Source organism: Diorhabda sublineata, chromosome 4 (assembly GCF_026230105.1).
Source record: "Diorhabda sublineata isolate icDioSubl1.1 chromosome 4, icDioSubl1.1, whole genome shotgun sequence".
NCBI classification, from domain to species: Eukaryota; Metazoa; Arthropoda; class Insecta; order Coleoptera; family Chrysomelidae; genus Diorhabda; species Diorhabda sublineata.
In genome coordinates this window covers 3,950,024-3,966,672 of record NC_079477.1, presented here as the reverse complement: position 1 = coordinate 3,966,672, position 16,649 = coordinate 3,950,024, and the positions used below count along the sequence as shown (strand labels likewise).

Here is a 16,649-nt window from a genome sequence, read left to right as displayed (position 1 = left end):
TCAGTATTCATTTACATACCGAAAGTTGCGTTTTGAGTGTTCCATGTAGTGAAAGTGGCAGTTCCGTACTGCAAATCACTTTCGGGACGCTCTGGATTAGACAAGTTTAACTTCCTTAAATGTGACAGTCGACAGTTTCGTTCTGTATTCATTTACATACCGAAAGATGCGTTTTTAGTGTTCCGTACTGCAAAACACTTTCGGGACGCTCTGGATTAGACAAATTTAACTTCTTTAAATGTGACAGTCGACAGTTTCGTTCTGTATTCATTTACATATCGAAAGTTGCGTTTTGAGTGTTCCAGAGCTCTGGTGTCACCAGAAAAAGGCGAAAAACCCAATGGAAAACGTAATATTGATATTGCAAATATCATTAAGTACATTATATTGTTCAATAAATAAAATGTTTATAATTTACTATTATTCATTTTCTTTCCTTGGTGTAATTGAAAAAGTTTTGGATCTTATGCGTCGTTTAAAAAATGTTGTGTACACCGCGGCTGAAATACTACTTTGCTGGATTCGTCTGTTGCTCACCTCGCTTCGCTCGTCTCGCAATTTTCAGACTCGGCCCACAGAGTAGCACTTTCAGTCCTTGGCATACAAATAACTATTGATTTTATCAGAAAAAGTGTAAGAAAAAATTGAAGCTTATAAACAAACAAAGAGAATAGCTTTCTTAAATTCTAAAATACGAAACGATCAAAAACCGACGAAAATTAATATTTGCACGTTTGAATAGGGTTAAGAAATCTATTAACTGATTTCCGATGATATCCTACTCATTCGAAAGACAAAGTTCCGTCTTCATCGGTCGCGAACATACAAATGATATGTTGTTTTGGTTGTCTACCTCACAGGAAATGAACTGACGTTATACTTTAAAACCCCAACCGATATGATATTTAAAGTCTATAATAATGAAACAATCTTTTATTTACATAAATTGTTATTTATTTTCCAAATAATCCCAAGGCACGTTCCATAATTGTAATTCTCCATTCGCGGTACCCAGAGCAACAAGATTATTCCTGAAAACATATATTTATAACAAGCATTCCAGTTTTATATATTTTAGCACGTTAAAACAATGGAACAAATTAAAATTTTGGTTTATAAAATCATAAGCCATTACAAACACATCCTGAAGCGGTATTTATAAATAAAATCATTTTTAAACAACTTTACCAGGTTTTGAATTGGAAACAAAAATAATAAACTATCCCTTGAGTTTCTGATCTTATTTTTATAGGTTATGCTTTATTGGTTTAAAACCATACAGTTTCATAGACTGCTACTTTTTTGATTCCTCACAGCAAAAGGTGAACATCTATTAGAGCGAATAGAAATTATTTCTGACTCTTCCAAAACAATTAGAATTATTTCTAATCCTTTCAAATGAACAAATAACAATCCTCGAACCATAAAAAACAATAAAAACGCTGTTAGATTCTTTTGGAATCCTCAAAAACAACCAAGGGCTTACAGGATCGTCCTTTTAGATTTTTTGCCAATTTCTCGACCAAAGTAGCTGTCCATGTAATTGTATGGGTCAAGATTTTTGTATATTTCACTTTTAAATACCTTTCAATAGAAAAATATGAAAATTATTTAATTATGTGTATTCGTAGAGTCTTATCGGACTCTCTCAACACTGTGATTCAATATGGCCTTTGTGGACAAATAAATTCTCGGTGTACAACAAGATTATCGTCATCTTTGTATTTATTTTGATTTTATTGTCAAGTAATTCGACTTTATTTTAATATAAAATACGTGAAAATGTAAATATGTAAAAAAACAGGTAAAAAGAATGTTTAAACAGTTTTTATGTTTAGTTCTTTTACAACTACATTTGTATATATGCATCTAATCGTTATGTTTAAATATTTATTACTAACTACTTGTATTGTGACTACTAACACTATTATACAAAATAAAAGTCTGTTTGCCCACAGATGCCAAATTAGAAGAGTTTTTGACAAGTAATGTTACGTAGTTTGGAGGTTATGCTGATAACTGAAACAATTTATGATTATATATAACCTAAAAATTTCAAAATATCCAATAAATTATACTAACTTATTATAATTGATAGCTAAACAAGTGGACGTAATTTTGTTTTTAAAATGTTCCTTAGTTACGTCTTGAATTCGTTGCGCCTTCCGTAAATGAAAAATTTCCATAAATCCATTCAAACCACATCCTACGATTAGTTTATCCTGATAAGGAACGAAAGACAAATCCAACAATGTACTTTTTAAAAATATCATTTGCGCAGGATCTTCCTAAAAAATTATTAAATCCCCAACTTTTTATTATGATAATTTATTAAAAACTGGCAACATAGCATTCAATACAACACAATAAGGAAGTAGATGAACATGTGATACACTTTCATTAGAAATTTAACCTTATTAGCCCTTGGTTTTATTGAAGTATTTCTTTCATTTCTTCTAAAACTCCATATTAGATTTTATTTCAGTCTTGGACTTGGTGGAGGAAAAAATTCTGTAAAACTTTAAAAAATTTACATAATCTGAATCCAAGGTAATGAGTAGTTTAGGACATTTTCAAAAGGCAAATAAGCCTCTATTATAAACACAAGTTATTGAATTTCTTATCAGCTTAATTTTCCTGGCCCAAGACTTAATGACTTTCCCTCTTTCCAATCTTCTCAATAGAATCCATTCAAACTATTAGAACAGAAATATATTCTAGTAACTTCTGCTATGGACCATCTACAGTGCTGTGTGACTCATTACTTAACGTACACACCTCGTATATTAGATAAAAAGGCGTATAAACAACACACTATCAATTAAATGAAGACTAAGTAGTTTCTTGTGAAAAGGAGCTTATCTTAGTAAAATTCACAAATTAAAACTAACAAAACTTCTGCACTAATTTAACCTCAAAGCATTTAGGTACCTGCCCAATGAGATAAATTCTTATTTCCGAATCGGTGCCATAACTCATAAACATTTCTTTCCGATTTGGTGAAAAACTAACAGATACTACTTCGCCTTCATGGGGCTCGTAATATTTGAAAGATGGATCTTCCAAAGGATCTTCCGGTGTATTACCTAAAAATATGTTCTAACTAAAGCTGACACACAGAAATCTTGTGAAAAACAGACCTTTTAATTCAGTTGCCCCCAGTAAAGAACATTGAACTATGTGTCCTCCTTCTAAGCCAACAACAAACATATCTGGAATATGTTTTGAAAAATCGAAGCAAATTATGCTACTAGAAGATTTGTTTATTATATTAGGTGATTCATTGATTCTTTGTGAAGAATTTAATAATGGAGGTTTCACTTTATATCTAAAATAAGTATTAATAACAATTCTAGTAATTTTTTTTTATTAGAGTACCTTGTATAAAGCTTTAAATCGCATTCAGTAGCATTGTATTTCCACACTTTCAACAACCCATCAGTACTTGTAGTGACTAAAAGTAAACCTTTATCTTGCTTTATATTATTAGTCCACGATAACTGAGTAACTATTTCTCCATGCGCATTTTTTGTTATCATAATTTCATCCCCTTCTTCATTTTGAATGTTCCAAACAATAACAGAACCTTAATAAAAAGCAAGATAAACTATAAAGTGAATACTATATGGATAGAATTGTTTACCAGAAAATGTAGATCCTGCCAATATACTAGGTTGTGTTGGATGAAACTTTAAACATACAACACAACTTTCTGTTTTTAAAATTTTGTTAGGCTGTTCTGATAAAACACCGTTACTAAAAAAATATAACTAAAAATACTATAAAATTGATGGTTTTCATTTTACCTCGACTGTGAATAAATGAAAACAGATCCTGAATGATGACACCATGATTGGTGTTCAAAATTACAAGAAAATGCCAATGATTTCCCACTTTGATTCCATGTCATTGATGAAACCTTTTTAGAAATTGTCTAAAATAAGCGAAAGTAGAAAATATAATATTTATTCACATTTTGATCACAATTTCTACATGGCAGAATTAACGTCAAATATTCACAAGCCAAATCATGTTCTCAATAACTAAGTGAAATTTTATTTTTACTTACATTATCTCCACCTGCATTATGAGCAATATTAATTTTTTGTAATAATTTACATTCAACCTCGCTCGTATCTCTCTGTAACCGATATCCTCGAAAAGCATTAGAATTATTAGCATCATCAATTTCTTTTTTCACTCTGGGATATATATTTCGTAACCAGGTTGCTAATTTTTGCATATCAGTATCTTCAGACAAAACGGGAGCTTCTGAAGAATCTGTTTGAATCTATATGTAAACAATTTATTATTTTCTTACTATTATACCCATGAATTAATTTTAATAAAAAATGTTAATTGTTCTTATAAATGGTATAAACAATATTGGTTTTTGTGGCGATTAAATGGTTTAACCCTTAATAAACAGTTAGTACCGAAATAAAAAAATTCCTACCTCAATATTGCCCACTGCAGTCGAATTTGTTCCTTTTTCCGCCTGAGAAAATTCAGTAGTTTGAATAGCGGTATCAGTTGTTACTCTATAAGTACGCTTTGAAAATCAAATGGTAACGAAAAAAAACATACTCACTTTTTCACTTTCCATCTCGATTCGAATCCAACACATTCGTTGTGTTTTATTCCAAACATTTTATTTTCTAATAATTGATCAATCTAAGTATATTTAAATGTTTTCGTTGATATTTGAATACAAACAAAACGTCAACATCACACGAATGATTGATCGATTGTTTAAATTAGCATATTTCGATTGGCTATCTCTCAAGAAGTTCATAGACAAAATAAATAATGTTTGAATAGAATGTTATATATACAATGCCATTCAAAAATCAACTCCCCTTCCTAATATATTTCAAATGTTTAAAAATACTAGTAAAATTTGGATTTTCAATAATATAGCAATTTCTGTGTGAATAACCCATTATTTCACACTACCGCTAGTGACATCTCTTGGAAAAGTTCTTCATAATATAACCATAGATTGAAGATTATCAACATACAGCTTCTCCCAGTTATATCTTTATGTATAGCTTCAATGGACATTTCATCGAAATAAACTGAAGTACGAAGTTTATGTCCACACCTCGTGAGGAACCCAGCCTCTCGGTATTCACGGAAGATGATGAATGATTGTAGTATAGAGAGTCAAGGAGTCTTCTAGAAACAATAGTTCGATCCAAGGACTCGTCCACAAAGAATAGTACAATCCAAGGACTCGTCCTCAAATAATAGGATGGTCTGCTTAACCAAATCTATCACTTTATATTCTGACGTCATAAATTACACGACATTACCGCACTTTATAGTAAAATATAAACAATCCACATAATAAATAATGTAGTCCATTCCATGTAAAGCTCATTTTATGGGTGACGTCACATTAGGACTAGTGTAAATTTTTTTAGGTTATATTAATTACGATAAAACGGGTAATGCCGTCCGCCATATGCAACAACCATCCAGCCACCCAACATTTTGTTTATTGCTTCTTCCTTTATATTTAATTCAATGAAATACATACAACATCCAAATTATGAAGGATAGAGAGAAGGAAATGTCTGTATAAAAATGATCCCTTTAAATGTGTTAAATAAGGGTAAGGCCACATTAGTACCAACTTTCTTTTGAATTATATTTACTTTAGTCGTTGAAATTTTCAATAATGAACTGCTTTAGTCAAAAATATTGAATTTTTCTGTTTATACCAGTGTCATTCTGGAAGGTTTTTGAACTGTTATTTATTGTATACAGTTGGATATTATTTCAACTCCATAAAAAATCTAATTTTTATCTTATACTGTTTAGTGTATTATTTTTATTAAATTATTTCTCATTTTGATTACTTGATTGAGGAACCTATAGATTTATAGGTTTAAATTTTTATGAAAAATTTGTTTGAAATACTAAATAGGCAGGTATTGCGATCGGTTATGTAAATCCATTGTCTGACAGTTCGGTATCGTTCGGCAATCCACTTTATGAGACCGCAATACTAGGTTCGCGTTTCATTATATAATTTTTTCAAAACACTCTGAGTAAGATCTCTTTGCGCTTGACAGACAGTTCTCATAATTGTTTTGACTTTTGACGTTTCAATGCTTATTAATTAGAAATTTTAATCGAGATTTTTTTGTACTAAAATGTGGTTTTTGTATATGTAAAATAAATAGTCTTATTCGTAATGCATAAAAACTAACTTAGTATAATACAAGCTTCATATGTCACGAAATGATATACAACTAGTATTGTTGAGTGAAACTGAACTCTGTTCAAACAACACAATTCGGCATAACAATAATAATTTATGTATATAGAAATATACGATTACTGTTATGGGAGGGGATATATAAATTAAAATGGAGAAGAAAAAACAACTTTTACACAAAAGATATATATTTATTTTCATTATAATAAATAATAGTACGTTTATGGTCACGAAAGCTTTCTATAGATTTGTATATTGTATACTACATTTTAAATAGTATAAAAAAATATCAACACTATTTTATTAAGTTAACCACTTTGATATTGTAACTTTTTACAAGAGTACACATGATTTATCGCTACCATTATACAGGGTATATCACACATTCTGGAGTATATACAATATTAGTTGTAATAAAATCCAAAATGTGTGGTAAAGTACATGAGACATTTTTTGAAAAGCTCTGCACAATAAAAATTCATTATTATTATAGTTAAAAAATGTGACATGTATACTCATGTGATATCAGAGTGGCGTACATTTAACACACAAAATAAATAAATAGAAAAATAATAAAAAAAAATCACAAAACGTTATAATACTCTACTTTCAAATAAAAGTTGACGTCCCAAATTAACTATCATACATGCACCTAATAGATAAGGGGAGCACGTTTTACTTTTTGTCGTAAATGTTGTTGTTATTGTCTCCTTTTTTGAATATTGGTGTAATTATATCCATTTACCAATCTTTTAGCGCTTCTCCTGTGTTATATATCTTGGTCAGTATGATTTTTAGTGTGTTATTTTCGTTAGGAGGTATAGGAGGATACAGGACAGGTGTATAGATGGTGGATAAAAGAATTTTTTGAAAACAGAATTAGAGATACAAGAACCACAAACCAAAACCAACAGAAGGTACTTCAGAGGTGAAAATCTATTTCGAAATTTATGGATGGTGTGGAGGTATAATAGATGTGAGTGGGGCAAATTATTATAGTCTGTTCTAAGGCAAGTACACACACAAAAAGGGCCTGGATCCTCTAAAATTTCTCAATAAATATATTCGTACTATAATTATTTGCACAAGATAATTTAGGACATCTCTTATAAGAGAATCAGAAAATTGAAACTCTGGTTTTATTTAAAAGACACAAATAAGTAGAGAATATTTTTAAAAACATAGTATCATATAATAATTTGCATGTTTATAAAATTTAGCTGCAAAAACGTGTAGCAGTTATTATATAGAAATACAACAGAAAACACTCAACCCAACCCCAAGAAAAAAATTATTCTCCTTATATATAAAGGATAATTCATTATACCCGTGGGTTAAAATAAATATCTGAATACAAAAGTGATTGTATACTTTCAACATCAGGAAACTTCACGTATCTACATATTTGGAGGTTGCATTACATATTCTTTAATCACTATTTGTCTAAAAACACAATTAGCACTGAACATTTGATAAGTCAAATAATATAAAATCTTTGAGCTGTATAATAGTACAAGAAATATCCCGTACATTATAAAAACAATCACATTTTTATAAAATTCACTTTTTTACACTATTCTATTGATTCTAGCATGATAATGAGAGAGAATAATAGTTAATATTCTGATATTTGTCTTACAGAATTATTTTGTTTCTAAGAAACAACTTCAACTGAAGAATCTTATATTATTCTAGTTGCTGCTATTCTTTCAAATACCCTCACCAGCACAATTTGAAACTAATTTATTAATTGGATAAGACTTATTACCATCCAATATTTCTATCTTTTAAAATGAATGATTAGAGGCTTCCAACAAGTACAAATAGTAACTTGGTTGGAGTTGAAGTTCTTAGTGTTGGCAACTGGGCTTTAATCGTTAATCCCAAAATATCGAAGGACACGACTAGTTTTCTACTAGTTGATTGTACTGAAAAAAACCGCCACTGATCGAATGTAATGTTTCCAATTTTGCCTCTGCTTCATTACATGTTTTGTATCACCCAAATTATGGGTTAAAACGTATAGGCACAAGGCTTTCTCTGTTTTGCTCTGTCATCACTTCATATATTTGGACCCCCTGGGTTCGGATGCCACTACTTATCAGAATCATTTCTAGTAAAAGGTTAAAGAGCACTTTGATAGTGGGTTCTAACCTCTTTTTGTTTAATATGCTTCCTTCGACAGTTACTTCATTTAGGTGTTATTTGGTGTCATCATTCCCAAATTCGCTTGCTTGAAATCCGCAAAGAGAAGTTTTAAGTTTAATCCATGGTTATAGATATTGTTCTTGATTACCTTCAGATTGAAAATTTGATCACTAGTTGACTTTCCCAAATATTTGCCTAAACTATTACTTATTATTCTAGCTAGGGCTCCGTATACAATGTCCATGTATATTTTTAGCTCAAATCCACTATAATACTGTATAAAATTATGCTGGAAAGTGTGTGTTTTTTAAGAATCAATTAATATTTATAATCAATTGGAATAGCACATTTTTTGAGTTTAAAAAATCGATAAATATTGAAAGACACATATCAACTTCGGCAAAAGATATAATAATTTTTTATTGTTTTCTTATTGAAACACAAAACTTAATTATTGCACCATATAATTCTCTAGATAATCTGAATAGTTGAAATGTGATTGAAACTCATTTTGCTTCAAATTCAGATATAACATAATTACGTACACTTCTATATTCAATTCAAATATTTTATTTCATACTGTACTATTTAGAAAACTAAGGGAGACTCAAGGGTCAGTAAAGTAACTTCACCCCCCGGAAACTATGTTAATCAACACAGATGAGTGAGGCAAAAAAAATTTACAACAAATGAAATATAACTTTGATTAAATTAAAATGACAGTAACAATGTTTTTAAGGTTAACCCTCATGTTTAAAATTAAACCAGACAATTAGATATAAACATTTTTAAAACTTCGTGGAATTTGTGACTATAAATTAACAAATTCTATTTCATGCTGTACCATTTGGAAAATGTAGACTGAAACTAAAATATTTTGGCTTAAGAGTCACTAAAGTAATTTTACCTCTCGGAAACTATAAAACCTAATAACACAAGAGACCAAATTGTTTACATTTCTATAGTGTGCAAATATCCACTTTTTATGCTAAAACAACTGTAGCCACAGTATTGCCAAGTTTACAAATTGTATAAGTTTATCGAGGAAAAATATAATAAAACAAGAGCAATTTAGTATCATATCCAATAAACTAAAAGTGATTTAATTTATTCTTATACCATTGGAGATTGGAGATTAAAATCAAACCATTCATTATAAAATAAATAATTTCATTTTATGAATTATTCGTATGAGATTTCTATACTAAGATAAAAAGAAATGTGACAACACTGTTTAGAATTTTACGTTAGATGATGGCTGGATGCGAGAATTGAATGAATTTATTTCTTGCGGTGTTGCCTTACAGAAACTGTGCATATATAATTATTTATACAATTTTTTGGCTATTTTGGTATTGTGACTTGAAAAAAAATTATATAATCACACAATTATGGTTCGTGGTTGTGTGGTTTGTAGAAAAGTGGATCATTTATTTCCATATTTAACTTTTCTTAAGTAAGTAGGGTTATGTTTTATCTCAGGAAAAAAAGTTTATTTATTGCTAGTGGCGGGCCATTTTCTACTATTATTGAAATATTTTGTTTCTTTACATTTCTATTATTCAACTATTAAAGTTAAAATCTGCAAATATTTTTGTTATGAAGAGAAATACTAAGTAAACAAGAAAAAAGTCCCGAACGTAAAAACAGATTCCTTACTCTTTTATATTAGATCTACATGCAAATAGAATTTCTTAAATTCCAAAGAATTTTATATTTTTTATTCCGTTTGAAATATTTAAATATTCATAATTCGTTTCCTGAGCCTGAACCTATTTTTTTAAAACTTCATTATTTAAGAAATGGGTTTAATTATTACTCTATATTATGGAACTTTAAGGCTTATTGTTACTTATATTACATTTTGCTTGGAGTGAAATCAGGTTTCCTAACGATTTGGAAAAACGAAAATTATGGTTTTCTTTAGCTGGTATTGCAAAAAGGCAACTTCTGCCAAAAAATCCCTCGCATCGTTATTCCCCAGACGACCTGGTAACTAATTCAAATGGAGCAAGATCCTAGACGTTGTGAAGAATGATATTCAGTGCACCACTGGCGACATACGAAGGTACGCATTTTGCAGCGTTGCCCCGGAAAGCAACGCTAAGCTGACAAGGCACATCAAAGAGTTCAAGTCAAAGCGCCTGATTGGCTTCTCAAAGGACATTGGCCTCTGGTAACGTCAAGTGGGGCACAAGGGGCCAATCTGAAGGCCTATGTGCTCCCAAAACTATGAAATATGGAGCCGATATAATCCTCTCCTTTTTGCACTTATTACTTGTTCACAAACAATGTTGGATCGTTTTAAATGCATTTTATTAATGGTATATTTTGTCTCTTGTGTTATTAGGTCTGTGATGATAACAATGTTTTTGGAGTTAACCCGTAAGTTTAAATTTTACAAAAATTAAACTAGACAATTAGATGAATATAAACAAAATTAAAAAAAAATTATTTCTTCATTAATAATTTCAAATTCACCTGTGATAGAAATCTTGTTTTTTCTAAAGATATTATATCTCATAAAGTTTGTAAAAAACTATCTCAACTAAAAAAAAACAGTATGAAATAAAATATTACATAATATAATACCATGAAACATCATTAAAGTACTCGTCTGGAAATTCTTGAAACTTGTACTTTATAAAGCGATACCCCGGCGGTTTTTGTAAATTACTATTACAAATGTACATTTAAATGTCGTTTTAATCCGCCGTTTTCAACAAATTCTTTAGAACAAATCCTGCATTTGAACCGTTTCCCCATACCTCCACTATGTTTATACAAACAATGCCTTTTCAACATCCAATGTTCAACAAATTGTTTAGAACATATTGTACATTTATACCTTTTACCTACTTCGCCACTGTGTTTATACAAAATGTGTCTCTTTAATCCCCCATTTTCTACAAATTTTTTTGAGCAAATTTTGCATTTATACCTCTTCTCCTCTTCATTACTATGCTTATACAAATAGTGTCTTTTGAGGCCGGAGTTTTCTACAAATGTCATAGCACAGATTGTGCATTTGAACATCTTATTACCGCTATGCAAATACAAATAATGTCTTTTTAAGTTGGAATTATCAGCAAAAGTTTTCAAACATAATAAACATTTGAATTTCTCATCGTTTGCATGTACCTTTTGATGACGCTGCAGATACGACTTCTTAGAAAAAGGTTTGAAACATGTTTCACATTTAAAAGGAGATTCTGTATTATACTCATAGTTAACGATCTTTTCTTCAAAGTTTTCTTCGATTTTTTTATCTTCGTTACCTTTTGTAGTTGTTACTTTGGTTTGAAATATAGAGTTATTAACTATATCTGGTCTCCATTGTGTTAAATCCACATAAAGTCGTTTGTTAGCTAGTTCTTCATCACTAAGCTTACTCCACTGAGTTATTTTATTCTCATATTGGGTATTAGAAGTTTGGGGTAAAGATTTCTTTTGATACTTACCCACTTTATTTTTTAATTCATGAATCTTGAAATCAGGATTAAAAGATTGGTTATAAGTTGTCGCCGTCTTTTCAGGCGAGTGCAAACCTGTAAAATAATTAAAACAATACTATATTATATATTTCTATTTCTAATCCTACAGCTTTCAATTCACATTCAAATCTAGTTTAAAATAATTGTACCGACGATTTAAAAAATTCTAAAACCATAATTGATGGATAAAAATATGTTCATAACTAACCTGTATACACAATATTTTCATTTTGAAATTCTTTTGTCTTTATTTCGTTTGAAGATACTAAATTTTCTGTAATCACCTCAGACTTATTATTTTTGTTCTCATTTTGATCATTTAGTGTTCTAATTAAATTTGCTACTTCAAATTCTCTAGGCTCTTCTCGGATTCTTTCCAATATAGTTATCGCTTCTTTTATTCCGAATTCGGGCCTCCCGAAAAAATAATCTTCAAATAGAATCGCCATCATCAAACACAAAATTATCGATGGACTTTTAGGACATAACCTATATGTTGAAAATAGTACACAGCGCAGAGCTGTAATGAAAATTTTCGGAAACCCAATTCTGAACAACTCGGAAAATATTTTTTTAAGACAATATTAAACAAATGGAATTTTGTGAAATTATTGTAAAAAAACCAAAACGAGGGCAATATTATCAATACAACTTTCCCCAAGGTCCAGAGTAGGACTGCACACAATAAACATTAAACTTTTCGTGTTTTTCATTCTAAATAAATATTTTCTTTTTTTTTTAATTACACCCTACTTGCAGTAAGAAACTTATGAAATAATTTTTTTCTGGCTTATTTATTTTTGAACCTATGCTTTTATGTAAAAGTATACAAAAAGGGATCGATGTGTATTTAATAATTATATTTCATATAAAAAATGTAAAAGTAAAATATATAATGAAAGTATTAAAAAAATTAATGAAAATAAGTATGAGTAATGTAAGCATGATACATATTCAAATTTACAATCCAATTTAATTGAATAATATCGAAAAAGCTTAGCGAAAATATGATATGAACCTAACCAGCGTTGAACTCGAAGCTTTCTGAGGTATGTCCATCGATAGCGACCCAGATGTGTAAGTTTTTGGAGGAAGTTACTAAGCCAGTCGATGAATGAGGACGGCAAACTGTACAATTTTAATTTATTCGGAAGGTTAACATTCCAAACAATCTCAAAAGCCTTTGATATGTTCAGTACGATGGCCCTGAATTCTTTATTTTTCTCTATAGCTTCGGTCCATACTTTGGTGATGTAAGCCTGAAGATCCCCAGTTGGTCTATGTTTATGAAAGCCGTACTGATGGTTCTTGATGATGTTGGTAGTATCAAAATATCTCAGAGACTTTCTTCATGACCTTGACAATGTCTGGGACTAAAACAATCGGACGTTAGTTGTTGGGTATCATCTTTCTTCCTTTTTTGGTATGGGTTGAACCCGAGCAAGTTTCCATTCTGCAGGGAATTTTTATACGACAGGGAAGAGTTTACATAGCGGACTTGTTAGTTCAGTGTGGAGTGAAAATATAGTGGAACAGTCAATTTAATTATAATTTTTTAAATCAATTTTACACTAATTAATTGGAATCAATTGAAGATTTTACATTGAAATTCTCAAGTTCAGATTATGAAATAATTTCTAATACTGTGTGATATCACATTTTTCTACCTACCAATTAATATATTGTGTAAATAAAAAAAAATGTCTTCAAAAGTAAAAATTTATTAATTATTTTTACAAATATATAAATCTTAATAAAGACTTATAACTAATTGCTTTTCGAATACCTTTTCCAAAACTTTTTAACATCATCATGCGCCGATTTATTAATAACCAAAGTCCTTTTTTCTTTATTACACCAAATCAATACACCATTACTTTCAGTGTACTCTTTAAGAACATTAAAATCAGCTTGAGACAAAAACTGACTGTATAGAACACCTTCAGTATAAGTTAATCTATTTCTTTCCAGTTCCCACAATTTGATTTGATCGACGACTGTTGGAGGTAGCGGTTGTTTAGCTTCAGTATCCAACATTTTAGGATGAGCATGTTGCTTTAAAAATCCTATAATTTGATCTGCAGTTATTCCACCTCTTAAAGCTTGCCTTATTGAATCTCTTGTTATGACACCGACAACTAAATTTGGGAATCGGTACATAAGTTCAGTAAATAAACCAATCAAGGCAACTTGTAGATTAGAATCAGTATATGCATATACTCTATAATTTGTCTCAACTACTATATATCCCTTCGGTACGTCCTCTTCTATATCAGTAGTTACTTTGTTTTGACTATTAGTTATATTTAGTGCTAACCTAGTTGGATAAAACCTACCGGCTTTCCTTTTTCGTTGATACACTAAACCAAATTCCCTGAGATGTTGTAAGAACACTAATAAACCTGGACTCATTCCTTCCGTACTGTAATCTTTCCCTAAAGTACTAAAACTAAGTTGAAATAGAAAAGTAAGACACTCCACTAAATCTAATCCCCTCTCTTCGACAGTGTCCAAATACTGAAGTAGAAAATGCCACACTTGAGCTTGTCTATCTAAAAGTAAAAATTGGAAACCTTGTCTGGTTATCACAAGCGTTCCATCATCTTCATCTCTCTTCATAAGACCAGCGTGGAGTAATATTCTTACAGCATCTGCAGATATACCTTCTTGTTGTTGAGATCCAACCATATAATGTAAAACACATTCCCATCTTTCTTGAGAATAAGTATCTGAAAATAAATGATACAAAAATGGTAAAACTGTTTAATTAGTTTACCGGAGGAAAACGATTGTTAAATAGAACTATTTAGTGATAAATTCTTTTCAAAAACCTTTATTTGTGAATCCCTATACTACCATAAAATCAATCCTTAATAAATGATTCAGTTATATGGTACTATACAGCATTGGGGGTACTAATTAGCTGTCAAATGACTATAGTTTTAGACTGCTATGCAAATCCAATAAAAGTACTTGGATTGCTTGTTGATGCATCAATATAATTGTCAAAAATTAATCATCAGAGCATTGGCATCTACACAAAAATTGCTGATAAAGGATTTCTTATTATACTGCATCGACTGATATTTATTGTTGGAATTTCATGTTGAATTCTGTATCAAATTGTTCTATGATGATGTGAAGATTGTTGAGTCAAGAAGTTGATCTTTGACCAACATTCTTTTTACCACACGATATTTGGCCTTAATAATTGGGTGTAATAAATAATATTTTCTAGTATTAGATATTTTGTGGCCAAATTACTTGTAAAGATGTAATTAATTCATGAACAATTCCTTCATTAGGGGTAAAAATCCATTGAACTTCTGAACGTTTAAATAAAAAAAGATTATCAATTAATCAATCAGAATTATTTTGTTATTAATATCCAGAAATGTTTTGTTCTAAGCAAAGATTCTTATAAGTTGTAATTGAAAAAATTTCATCCAAATATTTTTCTAAATGAGTTATTAAAATAACTTAATTATCAGTAGACAGTTGAAAGTAAACAATAGAATTCTAAATAATTTATAATGTCTTCTATAATGTATACTTCTAATGGAAAATTTGGTTAATTTATAAAATTAGTTTGTTGAACTAAAATAATCAATTTGATAATTTTCAATTCCACAATTTTTTATGATATATTAGAACATACTCAAGCAAAATAACTTGAATTAATTTAATTACAAAGTTATTCAAAAGCAATTAAAACCATACATAACTAATGAAATCTAGAGTATCTTGTTTTATTGTGCAAATTACAAAAAACCTAAATATTTAGGCTTGTCAAAACATTATTTAACACTAATACTTCATTTTAACCAAAGAATGACAGTCCTGAAAAGCTCTGTCGAGTTTTATTGGTAGATTCAGTAACAAATACCTGCCTGGTTTGATCAAAATTATTTTTAATTCAATCTATGGTATTATGGTTTCATTAATCAAAATTACTTAAAAAGAAATGAATAAAAATCAACTGCCTCAACTACAAGTTAGTTTATTTGGAATGTATATGATAAATATATGATTTTTTACATATTTTTTGTAAAATATTGTTGACTTTACTATTAAAAACTGTAATATTTACCTAAAAAGGCAACATCTCTAGCTTTGCTATCTGTTTCCAGTGCAGATGACATACTCCATGCTTTTCCACCTCCAAGTAAAGCAACTTTAAGATTCCTTTTAAAAGTTGGAGATAAAATCCAACCCAAAAGACCGCCAGGAATTGCCGCTTCTTGCCATAAATTTAATTCTGCTAACACTTTAGTTGCATAATTATGTTCTTTGGCGAAAATTTGAGATCCCCACGAAGCTACAACTGCTTGAGGTACTGGTTGTTCTACAAATAGTAATCTAATTACAAACTGTCTTGCTAAATCAGGCAATTCCCTGTAGACCGCTAGGCATATCGTAGGATGATTATATAGTCTCTCTAATATATTTGGCGACCGAGATTTTAAATAATCATAGAGATTCTTACATTCCAAATTAGTTTGTTTTATACGGGTACTTCGTTGGTTTGAGGAACCAGCCTCATTATCAGCCATTGGTAGTTGTGTTGGTTTATAAAACTCTTTTCATGCTATATTTTTAAATTAAATTTAATAAGTAATTATTAATTTACGATTAAAACGATTAACCGATCAACCTAAAAATCGAAAAATTAGGTTATATTGTCGTTTTCTTCTTCTGTTTTTACTTAAAGAATAACTACAGTGAAAAAGTTAATGGTTGTAAATAATCGTAAGAACATCGTAGAAATAAACAAAAATTTA

The 16,649-nt window shown here is 29.9% G+C and overlaps 3 protein-coding genes across 4 annotated transcripts; all 3 read right to left on the bottom strand.

Moving 5' to 3' along the window:
• Positions 1 to 918: 918 nt before the first annotated feature.
• LOC130442626 (cytoplasmic dynein 2 intermediate chain 2-like) lies at positions 919 to 4,752 on the bottom strand. 2 transcript variants are annotated; one of them, XM_056776909.1, is made up of 10 exons: positions 4,592 to 4,752; positions 4,457 to 4,541; positions 4,070 to 4,291; positions 3,807 to 3,934; positions 3,644 to 3,756; positions 3,379 to 3,586; positions 3,141 to 3,328; positions 2,932 to 3,086; positions 2,083 to 2,288; positions 919 to 1,031 (listed from the first exon to the last, which is right to left on the bottom strand). In XM_056776909.1, the coding sequence occupies exons 1-10, from the start codon at positions 4,648 to 4,650 to the stop codon at positions 950 to 952; spliced, it is 1,446 nt and encodes a 481-aa protein (XP_056632887.1). In that variant the 5' UTR covers positions 4,651 to 4,752; the 3' UTR covers positions 919 to 949. The 2 variants fall into 2 exon arrangements, with proteins under 2 accessions (XP_056632887.1, XP_056632888.1); XM_056776910.1 differs by having other exon boundaries at positions 919 to 2,019; positions 4,592 to 4,745.
• Positions 4,753 to 6,396: 1,644 nt separating this feature from the next.
• LOC130442687 (zinc finger protein 611-like) lies at positions 6,397 to 12,442 on the bottom strand. The gene is made up of 2 exons (XM_056777009.1): positions 12,077 to 12,442; positions 6,397 to 11,922 (listed from the first exon to the last, which is right to left on the bottom strand). Exons 1-2 carry the CDS (start codon positions 12,318 to 12,320, stop codon positions 11,054 to 11,056), a joined length of 1,113 nt encoding a protein of 370 aa, XP_056632987.1. The 5' UTR covers positions 12,321 to 12,442; the 3' UTR covers positions 6,397 to 11,053.
• A 1,131-nt stretch (positions 12,443 to 13,573) lies between these two features.
• LOC130442685 (general transcription factor IIH subunit 4) lies at positions 13,574 to 16,575 on the bottom strand. Its single transcript, XM_056777007.1, has 2 exons — positions 15,959 to 16,575; positions 13,574 to 14,597 (listed from the first exon to the last, which is right to left on the bottom strand). Exons 1-2 carry the CDS (start codon positions 16,419 to 16,421, stop codon positions 13,636 to 13,638), a joined length of 1,425 nt encoding a protein of 474 aa, XP_056632985.1. The 5' UTR covers positions 16,422 to 16,575; the 3' UTR covers positions 13,574 to 13,635.
• Between the last annotated feature and the right edge of the window lie 74 nt (positions 16,576 to 16,649).

What these genes read in the sequence shown, in the direction of transcription:
- LOC130442626 (XM_056776909.1), bottom strand. Translation starts at nt 4,650, where the DNA reads ATGTTTGGAATAAAACACAACGAATGTGTTGGATTCGAATCGAGATGG. An exon ending in GGCAGGATCTACATTTTCTG is followed by an intron (nt 3,587 to 3,643) that starts GTAAACAATTCT and finishes CTTTTTATTAAG; the next exon opens with GTTCTGTTATTGTTTGGAAC. An exon ending in GATTTAAAGCTTTATACAAG is followed by an intron (nt 3,329 to 3,378) that starts GTACTCTAATAA and finishes TACTTATTTTAG; the next exon opens with ATATAAAGTGAAACCTCCAT.
- LOC130442687 (XM_056777009.1), bottom strand. Translation starts at nt 12,320, where the DNA reads ATGATGGCGATTCTATTTGAAGATTATTTTTTCGGGAGGCCCGAATTC. An exon ending in TGAAAATATTGTGTATACAG is followed by an intron (nt 11,923 to 12,076) that starts GTTAGTTATGAA and finishes ATTATTTTACAG; the next exon opens with GTTTGCACTCGCCTGAAAAG.
- LOC130442685 (XM_056777007.1), bottom strand. Translation starts at nt 16,421, where the DNA reads ATGGCTGATAATGAGGCTGGTTCCTCAAACCAACGAAGTACCCGTATA. An exon ending in TAGAGATGTTGCCTTTTTAG is followed by an intron (nt 14,598 to 15,958) that starts GTAAATATTACA and finishes ATTTATTTTCAG; the next exon opens with ATACTTATTCTCAAGAAAGA.